This window comes from Dipodomys ordii, unplaced genomic scaffold, assembly GCF_000151885.1.
Source record: "Dipodomys ordii isolate 6190 unplaced genomic scaffold, Dord_2.0 Scaffold143, whole genome shotgun sequence".
Lineage (NCBI taxonomy): Eukaryota > Metazoa > Chordata > Mammalia > Rodentia > Heteromyidae > Dipodomys > Dipodomys ordii.
This window is the reverse complement of record NW_012267359.1, coordinates 1,983,209-1,994,758: the sequence shown is the minus strand read 5'-3', so window position 1 is coordinate 1,994,758 and position 11,550 is coordinate 1,983,209. Positions and strand designations below refer to the sequence as shown.

The 11,550-nt window shown below is 54.7% G+C and overlaps 1 protein-coding gene across 1 annotated transcript in view; it reads right to left on the bottom strand.

Annotated features, from left to right (window-relative positions):
• The window catches only part of Hspb1 (heat shock 27kDa protein 1), a 1,785-nt gene extending 728 nt beyond the window's left edge, over positions 1-1,057 (bottom strand). The window contains 2 exon segments of the mRNA XM_013031764.1: positions 538-630; positions 633-1,057. Of these exon segments, the coding sequence (XP_012887218.1) occupies positions 538-630; positions 633-888 (349 nt within the window). The 5' untranslated portion in view covers positions 889-1,057.
• Positions 1,058-11,550: the final 10,493 nt, after the last annotated feature.

Below are 11,550 nucleotides of genomic sequence, written 5' to 3'. Positions count from 1 at the left end.
ACGCCCCCTCGGCAGCCCGGGCCCGGGACCAGCCGGCCGCGGACTTGGCGCTGAGCCCGAGGCCCCGGTGGTTCTTTCCCAGTGACCTTATTTTCCTTTCGTGCTAGTGCTGGGGCTTGAACTCGGGTCCTCGCGCTTGGCTTGGCTTTTTCCACTAAAGACCCGCACTCTACCACTGAAGGCACAGCTCTAGGTCCACTTGTGTGTGCGTGAGTGTGTGTGTGCGTGTGTGTGTGCGTGCGTGCGTGTGTGTGTGTGTGTGCGTGCGTGCGTGTGTCTCATTGGCGGTCAGAGTCTCACGAATTTTAATCCCGGGCTGGCTTCGGACCGCAATCCTCACCCCAGCCTTCTCCATACTGGGACGCCAGGCGTGCGTCCCGGCGCCCCGAGTCTTTGAGCCGCCCGCCCGGGGCCCGCATCCCGCAATCCTAAACACGGGCTGAAACCCACAGGGAACTTTTTTCTTAAGGGAAGAGGAAAGAGAAGCCGGGTCCCGGTCTCCCAGCCCCGCGGCCCGGGCCCCCCCGCGGTCCTCACCCGTGATCTCCACCAGGCCGTCCTTGGTCTTCACCGTCAGCTCCTCGGGCGCGAAGTGGCCGACGTCCAGCGCCACGCGCCAGCGGTCGGCCGGGAGACGCCGCTGCCCAGCCGCGGGGCGAGCGCGCGCCCCGGGGCGGCCGCGGACAGCGCGGCGGCCGCGGGAACCTCGGCGGCGGGCAGCGGGCGCACGTAGCCCGGCCAGGTGCCCAGCCACTGCGCCCACTCTTCGGGCAGCCGCGGCGACCCGAAGGCCTGGTCGAAGAGGCGGTTGGACGCGGGGTACCAGTCCCGGAACGGGTCCCAGCTGGGGCTGCGCAGCAGCGAGAAGGGCACGCGGCGCTCGGTCATGGCGCGGGAGGCGGCGGTGCGGGGCGAGATCGGACGGAGGACCGGAGGTGGCGCGCGGGGCCGGGGCGCAGATGAACCCGCCGCCGCCCGGCCGCGCTTTTATGGGGCCGCGGCCGGGTATTTTTAGCGGGCGGCGCCCGGGTCTCTATTCATGGCGATGACCGGCGGGGCCCCTCCCTCCCCGCGCATTCTTCTTCCTGGGGAGGGGGGGCGGTGGCCCGGCCGGGCGGGGCGGCTCTGCCCACATCTGGAAACTTCTCTCCTTCCAGAAAACAAAAGCCGGCACCACCGGCGCTGGCCCGGCGGAGGCCCGGCTGCGCGGCGGCGGCCTGCGGCCCCGGCCCATATTCTCTGATTAACACTGAACAAAGCTGAGTCAGGTTGGCCTTCCAGTCCCCATCCCGGCCCAGGAGTGGCAGAGCCAGGTTTGTCTCACAGGGGGCTCGGGAGGGAAGTTGACAGACTGAGCCCACTCATACTGCCACCCAGTGAGTACACTTGTGTGAGTTAGTGCCTCGATTTCCCCATCTAGACCAAGGAGGTGTGTGTGTGTGTGTGTGTGTGTGTGCGCGCGCGTGCGCGCGCCAGTACTGGGGCTGGAACTCAGGCCGGGCTGAGTACCTTGGCTTTTTCATTCAACAACTCCACATGTGGCTTTTTGGTGGTTAGTTGGAAATAAAAGTCTCATGGACTTTCCTGCCCTGGGCTGGCTTCAAACCATGATACTCACATCTCAGCCTCCGGAGTTAGTCAAGATCACATGCTAAAGACTAGCACCCACCCCATGGAGATGATCTCCATGATAATAATAACATGAACGTCACTGGCTGGCCTGAGGACCCATGACTTCATGCAGGTGAGTGCTGAGGCCCGGGGCCTGCTGTGTCATAATTATTAGTTACTGTTATCCGCTGGCATTCCAGAGGGGCAGAGTTTAGCCACTTCCCTCCTACTCCAAGCAGGCTGGATGGGCCCTGATGAGAGTCTCTTGATGTCCAGTGCATGGGGGGCTGGGAGCGAGATTAAGGTGACTGTGACATATCTCAACCATATCTATTTTGTCTCAGCCAGGAGACAGCCTACTGGTGGCTCTGATTGGCTGATGGCCTGGCCCCCTCTCCTTTAGACTGGTTCCCGCCCTCTTTTTACAGGCTTTCCAAACTCCTGATCTCTCAACTGCCCAGAGGGACAAGCAGCGGCCCCAAGCTCACCCCTAGCCTAAGGCTCAGCCTCCATCCTGTCTCCTCCATCTAACCACCTATGTGGGCTCCTGTGTAGAAACTAACCACCCCAACTCTCCTGCCTTCCTTTCCCCTCCCTCAGGTCCTGTGCCCATCCTCCCCCACCCCCACCCCCAAGCTGGAGAAGGGAAACCATTTTTTTCTGCAAGCACCATTTGGCATGTGATGGTAGCTGGCATTGATGTTTGTGGTGCTGGAAAGATGTGCCTATATTTGTGGAATTGTGAGTTCTGCCAGCGGCTGCCTCAGTGGTCAGATCCCATGAGCTCACAGACTTGACCAGACCCGAGGGTGGGCCTTCCCTTCCCCCACACCAGACTCAACTTCTTAGGGGGCCCAGCCCACTGACACCTTGTCCTGCGCAGGCCCAGACTGAGGGATTCCGCAAGGGCTGGCCTTGAGGAGCTGTGTTGGCATCAACCCCTGTGCCCTGCTGAGCCTCAGTTTCCTGAGAGGGAGGGGGGAAGGGAGGAAAGAGAGAGAGCAAGCTCATAGTTGATTCCTTTTCTTTCCAGGCTGCCCATGGGGGACTAAGCAGAGCTGCTGGGTCATGACTCTCCCATCACCCCAGAGAGTACTGGAGATCCTGGGGCTCTCAGAGGGCAGAAAGCCAGGACCTCTGCCTTGATGCCAGCTCTTTGCCATCCTCTTCAAGAGTGACTGCATTAGGCAACTTCAAACCATTGTTCCCATCCCATCCCCACCCATCCCCAGCGCTGTAAATTCTGGGTGAGGTCAGAAGGCAAGAAAGACGTTCCTCTGACTGCCCCTGCCTCTGCCTGTCCACTGTGGCCCAGACGGGAGCCCTGGGCACCGCACCCTCTGGGGAGCTGTCAGATGTGGGCATCAGTGCTTTCAAGTGTGGCCCTGCCAAGCTCAGCCATGTTTGAGACGCCAGGGGATGTCTGGAGGCTCGGCTCCCTTCATCTCACTTGACACCAGGGCAAGGGGGAGCCGTCTTTGCAGCCCTGGCAAACCAGGGTGTGCCCACTATTGTAACCATGTGTCCAGAGTCCAACACATCTTCAAAAGGACCAGTTCTTACATCAGTTTGCCCACTGCAAGAGTGGAAGCCTGGGCGTGGGAATCGGGTGGGAGAGAAACTGGGTTTTGGGGTCAGATTGGGCTGGGCTTGAATCTGGCTCCCACAGCTCACCGGCCTGGTGACTGGTGAGTGATGATCGCCATGGTCAAGCGGCAGCTGAGGTTGCACCTGCCCATCTCACAGGGGACCCATGTGTGTCCAGTGCCTGGTGCTCAGGCGCCCTTACTGTTACCATGACGACCTGGCACTTGAATACCGGGACTTCCTCTAATAAGATTTACCCAATTGTAGCTGCTTCCTGGGCCTATTGAAGTAGCTAGCCAGAATCCTACTTTTTCATAGGAGAAAACAGCGTCAGCTTGACCCCAAGGTCACAGGTCAGGTAAGGGGTGGGAAGACTGGAACTCATCTTTTCCATCCAGCCGAGAGAATTCCCAGCCAGTGCAGGGAGGCAGGGAGGTCTACAGGCTATTGGGTTCAGGGTACAGTGGTAGAGGTCAGCTGGGCAAGGAGGCCAGGGCCACATCCTCTGAGGCCCTCTGCGGCCTTAACCCTGGGGCCTTTCCTGGGAGAAACTGTTATCTTCACCCCACTATTGGGCTTGGCAAGCAGATCCAGAGCTGGGTGGCAGTGCCCATCTGTCTCACTGGCTTTTGGATGGTCTGTGTCTAGCTCCAGCATCAGAGTTTCAGATGTTTTCTTCTCTACCCTCACTCCCCTACAAAAAGGAAAATGGTTTTTTGATGATGTCCAGAAGGCATGGTGGTGTCTGTAACCCCAGCTAGTCAGGAGGTGGATGTAGGGAGATCATTGACTAAGGCTGATTTGGGCCAAAGTGTGAGACCCTATCTGAAAAACTAAAAGCAAAAGGGCTGAGATCTGAGGACTGTGGTTCAGAGCCAGCCCAGACAGGAAAGTCTGAGACTCTTTTTTTTTTGTCGGTTGTGGGGCTTGAACTCTGGGCCTGGGCGCTGTACCTGCGCTCTTCAGCACAAGGCAAATGCTCTACCGTAGCTAGGATTATAGGCGTGAGCCCGGCAGTGTGGGACCTTTTTTTTGGGGGGGGGTCTGGTTGTGGGGCCTGAACTCTGGGCCTGGGTGCTGTCCCTCAGCTCTTCAGCTCAAGGCTAGCGCTCTACCACTTCTTTTTGCTTATGTGGTGCTGAGGAATTGAACCCAGGGCCTCATGCATGCAAGGCAAGCGCTGTACCACTGAGCCACCTTCCCAGCCCAGGTACTCTTATCTCCAATGAATCACCAGAAAACCGGAAGTGGTGCTGTAGCTCAAAGTAGTAGAGCACTAGCTTTGAGCTAAAAAGCTCAGGGACATTGCCCAAGTCCTGAGTTCAAGCCCCACAACTGACAAAAAAGAGGGGCACTAGGGACATGGTTGGGGGTGGTAGAGCACTTGCCTAGCAAGTGTGAGGCCTTGATTTTAATCTCTAGTCCTGGAAAAAAAAATAATTTCCCAGCTGGGTGTCGGTGGTTCACACCTGTAATCCTAGCTACTCAGGAGGCTGAGATCTGAGGATCACGGTTCAAAGCCAGCCCAGGCAGGAAAGTCTGTGAGACTCTTATCTCCAATAAACCACTAGAAAACCGGAAGTGGTGCTGTGGCTCAAGTGGTAGAGTGCTCGCCTTGAGCTGAAGAATTGAGGGACAGCGCCCAGGCCCAGAGTTCAAGCCCCACGGCCAATAACAACAACAAAAAATTATAATTTCCCAGAAGCCACTGAGGCCCTCTGTAGCCTACCCCCTCCTCTGCCCTCTTCAGAGCACCCCTCTTCCTAACTGGGGTGCTCTGCATTGTATTCCTCCCATTGTACTGTGCCTCAGGATTTGGCCAGGCTAGCCATATCTGAGGCTAGCTTCTGCCAACTGCGGCAGCCAGCCCCTCCCTTGCTGGCCCAGCTCAGAGAACACACTGGAATCTTCAGGCAGCTGCCTGAGCTCCCTGGAGGGGCCTGACAGCTGACCTGTGCCAGTCACTGGCTCTGCCACAACCAAGAATGTCGGCAGCAGTCATTAGAGCACAAAGGAAGGTGGAGAAGATGGGGGAGGGGGGGAAGAAGGGGATGCTGGGTCTTCCTGGAAACTTCTAGATACTGCCTCTCTGGGAGTCCATTTCTAAAGCACTATCTCTAGCCTGCCTTCCCCCTGGGACTGATTTTTACCCTCTTTCTCCATCACCACTGAAGGGGGCTCAAGAGGGGTCAGGTGTCTGGGTTGGGGTCCCCCTGCCCTTGGCTGTTGAAGCCAGAGAATATGGGGACCTGGATGTTTCAGACCTTGGTCAGAGGCCAGCACTGTGACTCATTTTCTTCATCTGTACAATGAGACCATTGGACGGGATGTTCTGGAAGTCTCTTTCCAGGGCCATGAATCAAGTTACTCCTCTACGCCTCCCACCCTCCCTGTGGCCTGCAGCTCCAGCAAAGTGTAAACTGGGGCGGGCCTGGGGGTGTGGATAGTGCTGCTGGAAGTCCTTGCGTGACCAAACTTGGGTCTTCTCCTGGCCGCCAGTGTGTGCATCCTGGTAGATTCTCATTTTAAGTCAGGTTAGCTAGGACCTTCCCTCCTCTCTCCCTCCCCCCCTGCATCTAATCAGATGCTCCCCCCCAGTGATGCCCCATTACCCTGATGGGCTAGCCCAAATCCCCCTCACACTAATGACCTCTTCTTGCTTACTTGTCCCTACTGACCCCGATCCTGCTACCTGCCCCCCCCCCCCGCGGGTTGAGCCAAGCGCCTCCTCCCAGCTACATCCTATCTAAGTGGTCCACCATGGTTTGCCAGCTATGACCCCTGAATACAACCTTCCTCACCACAGTTCCGTAAGTGTCACCAAATGATTTCTTAAAAGGGGAGGGGAGGGGAGGCCCTGAGATGGAGCAGACTCAAGGAGAGGAGAGAAGAGAGGAGAGCTGAGCAGAGCAGAGGAGAGAAAAGAGAAGAGCTAGGCACTGGTAGTTCTGCCTGTAATCCTAGCTTCTTCAGGAGGCTGAGATCTGAGGATCCAGGTTCAAGGCTAGCTTGGGCAAAGACTTTTTTTTTTCTTTTTGCCATTCCTAGAGCTTGAACTCAGGGCCTGAGTGCTGTCCCTGAGCTTCTTTTGCTCAAGGCTAGCTAGCACTCTACCACATAAGCTACAGCGCCACCTCCAGCTCTGTGTATGTGGTACTGAGGAACTGAACTCAGGGCTTCATGTATGCTAGGCAAGTATTCTACCATTAAGTCACATTCCAAGTCTCTAGGCAGAGACTCTTATCCCTAGTTAACCAGCAAAAACTCAGAAATGTAGCTGTGGTTCAAGTGGTAGAGTGCCAGCCTTGAGAAAAAACAAACAAAAAAAGCGCTAAAGGACAGCACCCAGTCCCTAAGCAAAAGCACTACTGCTGGCACTAAAACATTGTGGGGTCAGGTGGAGGTGAAAGTGGGGACACTCCATATCTGGACCCTCATAGGGTAGGGGTGGCCTGTACACTGAATGTTCCTTGCAGTAACCGAGACAGACTGGTGTCCAGGGTTTCCAGAAACATCTCGCGGATGGGGACAAAGGTTGGGATGAGCACACTGGCCTTGCGCACTGTGACCCGAGGCACTGGGTCTGGGATGCAGAAAACCAATGGAGGACAGGGAAGGCAGGGGTACAGCTGGGGATACAGGAATCAGAGAGCCCCAGGCCTCTGGGCCTCCAGGCCTGGTGTGTATTGGGAGGGTGGGGGCCTCCCTGTGGGCTCCATAAGGAGCTGTGGGGGAGCAGGGGACCCTGGGGACCAAATGCCCACATCCCCAGGCACCAGAGGCAGGCCCTTCCTCCTTTCTGGCAGCTGGGCAGGATTGCAGTTTCCTGTTTTTGGGGGTCTGAATGCTGGTGTTTTTTCCTTTCCTAAGGGGGGTAGAGCAGAGTACTAGCCCAGCCTCAGTCTGGGGAGGTGCGAGGTCTGACCGAGGCCACGGTTGTGGGGGGGGGGGCCTGGAGGCTGCCAGGCAGAATCCTGCTCCTCCCCCGCCCCCCACTGGCTCAATCCAGGTTTGTCCCAAAACCTCTTTTCCTCACTCTGTTGCCCTCTAGTGTCTTATCCTAGCATCACACCTCATATTGGGTCCCAGGCCTCCAGTCAAGAATTCTCCATTCTTTGGTTCCCTGATTTACTTATTCAATAAGTGTTTCAAAAGTGTCTTTGTGGAGGGGTGCGAAGACAGAGACAAACCTCTGAGGGTTTTGTTATTTTTTTGGTGCTGGTCCTGAGATTGAACTCAGGCCTAGGCACTGTCTCTATGCTTTTATGCTCAAGGCTAGCACTCTATTACTTTGAGCCACAGCGCCATTTGTGGCTTTTTTTTTGTGTGTGTATCAGTTGTGGGGCTTGAATTCTTGGCCTGGACACTGTCCTTGAGCTCTTCAGCTCAAGGCAAGTGCTTTACCACTTGAGCCATAGAGCTACTTCTGGTTTTCTGGTGGTTACTGAAGATGAGTCTCATGGACCCTTGCCGGGCTGGCTTTGAACCGTGATCCCCAGATCTCAGCCTCCTGAGTAGCTAGGATTATAGGCGTGAGCCACTGGCGCCTGGCTGGCTTTTTTTTTTTTTTTGATAGTTAATTGGAGATAAAAGGCCTCATGGACATTTTCTACTTTTCTATCCAGGCTGGCTTTGAACCATGATCCTCAGATCTCAGCCCTCTGAGTAGCTAGTGTTACAGGCGTGAGCCTTGCTAAAGCTGAGTTTTCAACCTGGGATCAAAACCTCAAATATAGGTGCTCAGAGGAACTGGAGCAGGGGGTAGCCCCATTGTAGCTGGGGATCCCACAGGCCCTGTGGCCTGGAAAGGGGAACACGAGGAACACAGTGGGGCACGCAGAACTGGGGGATGCAGCAGGTATGCACAGAGCCCTTGCTTGGGACCACAAATGCCCCAAAGTAACTGAAAGCAGGAGGAGAGCTTGGCCTCCCCGCCTCCATTTTGTATTGCTCTCTGCCCAGTGTTGTCCCCTTGTAGCCACCTGGGGATGTAGGAAGGATAGGACTGGGGGGACAGCTGAAGGACAAAGGTTGAAACGACTCCCAAGGAAAAGGATTAAAGCATAGGCCACCTCAATGAGGGCACTGACCACCAGAAATGCATCCGCTGGACCCTGGAATGAGCACTCACCTCCCAGGAACTGAATTGCTCCAGTGACAACCAAAAGTGATGTCTCTGGAATCCAGAGCCCCAGAACTGACATGTAGATCAGCTAGGTCATACCATGCCTGGACTGTTTTGAGAACTTTGAAACTCCTCCCCCTCTGCTCTGAATCTTCCTCTGTTTAAACTTAAAGTTCATGTCTGTACTGCTGATTGCTATACATCTCTTCTTCCTCCTCCTCCTCCTCCTCTTCCTCCTCCACCTCTTTTCTTCTTCCTCTGTTCCTCCTTCTGCAAGTACTAGGGCTCAACCTCAGGGCTTCAAACTCAGGGCTTCAAATTATTGCTTGACTCTTTTGCTCAAGACTGGTACTCTACCACTTGAGCCACACTTCTACTTCTGGCTTTTTGCTGATTAAGTCTCCAGTTATGTCTCACAGGGACTTTCCTACCTCAGCTGGCTTTGAAAGGTACTCCTCAGATCTCAGCCTCCTGAGTAGCTGGGATTACAAATGTAAGCCACTAGTGCTCAGGGTTTTTTCTCTTTTTTTTTTCTCCTTTCTCTGCCCTTCACCACTGCTTGTCTCTTTATTTGGCATATTGAGGCCAATGGCTAGCTCTGACACTTGTAACCCCCAGAAAATCAGGCTTTTGGTATAGAACTCTGTTATGGGGTGGGGAAGGTGGAGAATGAGAAATTCTGGATGAGGTCATTTGGGAGGTTTTTGAGCTAGTGGGACATGTTTGCTAGTGGGACATGTTTGGCCACAAAGTTCACAGATGTGTGTGTGTGTGTGTGTGTGTGTGTGTCCTGTGTCATTTATCCAATCTGATGTCCTCAGAGGCAGAAACTGTGCTCAGCACATACCAAATGCTTGTGGCTGGTATGGAGGTGCATGCCCGTAATCCCAGCTCTCAGGAGGCAGAGGCAGGAGGATCTCAAGTAGTGACACATCAGTGAATATTCAAATGAATGGCAAAAGGTCATTTTAGCGATAGTGGAAGGGATGAGAAGGACAGCTAAGGTCATCTGGCTAGGGAAGCAGGTGTAAAAAGAAGAAGAGGTTATTCTGTCTGGAGCCCTTTGACTGTGGGCTATCTAGGAGGCAGGCAGTTGGAGCACAGAGAGAGAAAGTGGGGGGGAGCTTGACGGGGGAGAAGCAGGCAGCAGGCCCCTGTGCCAGGTCCTACGTGTGAAGCATACTTGATGCCAGCCTTCAAGTGCACTTCCTGCCTTTACTGCAGGAGGTGGGGTCATCAGGGCAGGCTTTTTATTCTTACATCTCTGACCCCTTGTCAGAGCCTAGTTGTGTGGAACTTGCATAATGATTTTGTTTCTGACAGCACTGGGGTTTGAACTCAGGGCCTTGTGCTCGCTGAACAGATGGTCTACCAATGAAACGAGCCTCCAAGTGGAACTTGTAAAGAGGGTTACAGAGATTAGGAGGGGGCAGTGTACACCTATAATCCAGCACCTAAGGCTCAGTGATGGGTTGAGAGGGAGAGAGAACAAGAGAGAGAATCATCTGGACTTCCCTGAACAGTTTCCTCAAGTCAGAAACTGCCTTGGGCCACTGTCCATGTCAGGTACTCTTTTCCAGTTTGGGCAAGAAGTGGCTGGAAAGACTGTCCTGTGCTGGCAGGCCCCAGGTCCTGGGGACCAGCTAAAGGACATCTTCTGCATCCTTGTCTCTGCTCATGCAGAGATAGGAGCCTGCACACATCAGCTGTGCTCACCAGACGGCCAGGGTTCTGGGCCCTGGGCCCCCAAGGGCTTTACAATGTCTGTGAGATCCCACATCAAGTGCCAAGTGTAGCCTTGCCCTGCCTCTCTGGGGATGGGCTTTCAGCATCTCTTGGGTTCCTGGACCATGGTGAGTTCAAAATCAGGTTAAAATCCACCACTGAAGCTGGACACTGGTGGTTCAAGCCTGTAATCCTAGCTACTCAGGATGCTAAGATCTAAGGATCATGGTTCAAAGCCAGCCTGGGCAGAAAAGTCCAGGAGACTTTTATCTCCAATAAACTACTCAGAAAAAGCCAAAAATGGTGCTGTGGCTTAAGTGGTAGAGAGCTAGCCTTAAGCACAAAGAAGCTTAGGGACAGCACCTAGGCCCCAAGTTCTGGCCCCAGGACTGGCAAAAAAAAAAAAAAAATCCACCAGTAGTACATGGGAGGTGGAGGGAGATGTGAAGATTATGGTTCAAGTCCAGCCCAGGCTCTATTTAACCACAATGGCTGGTCATGGAGGTCCATGTCTGCCATCCTAGGGACCCTGAGGGTCCTGAGAATCACAGACCAGGCAGGGCAGGTATAAAGCAAGACTCTGCCTTGAAAATAAGAAATAAAGGAGCCAGGTGCTGGTGGTTCATGCCTATAATCCTAGCTACACAAGAGACTGAGATCTGAAGGGTCATAGTTCAAAGCTAGCCTGGACAGAAAAATCTCTGAGACTCCATTTCCAACTAACCAGCAAAAGGCTGGACTGGAGGTGTGGTCCAAATGGTAAAATGCCAGCCCTGAGCCAGAAAGGCCAGAGTTCAAGCCCTGGAACTGGCACAAAAAGGTTCGGGGGTGGGGGAGGTGGGAGTGTGATTCAAGTGGTTAGATCACCTGCCTTATGAGTTTGAGACCCTAGCATAGCCATGAACAACAGCAAAAATTACCCCCTTCCCCATCACTCTAAGGGAGAGAAAAGGAAGGCTGAAGTTCAGGGACCTCCAAGCTGGGAGGAAGGTCTCCTTGGGTGTGGATTTCCTTTCCACTTGAGCCTCTTGTGGGCCCCACAAATATTTCTTAGAGACAAGTGGGACCCTGGGGTCCTGTACAGTGGCCTGAGCCACTCTCACACCCCAACCCCCACCACCAGCTCAAGTCCAAAGAGACCTGCTCTCACCACCTGACATCCGGGCACCAAGTGTTTATTATTAGAGTCCAATTTTTTTCCCGCACTGCGGAGAAAGGAAGGGGGCAATAGAGAGAGGGGAACCCGGACCACCCTCCCCCCACCAGAGCCCAGGGCATCTGCCCTGTTGGGCCAAGGAAGACTTTGTGAGATCCCTGAGGGCCGCAGAAGGAGGGGGGGGGCTGGGAGCAGAAGAGGATTGTGGGCCTGGGTCACTGCTTTCCCACCAATTCCCAGGCCAGCTTTGGCCTGAGCATCCCACCCTTTGGAGAGCATGAATACTGCTCTTGTTCTTGGGGAGCCTTGGCTGAACCTGTCCCCCTCCCCCAAAAGCCTGAGGAAA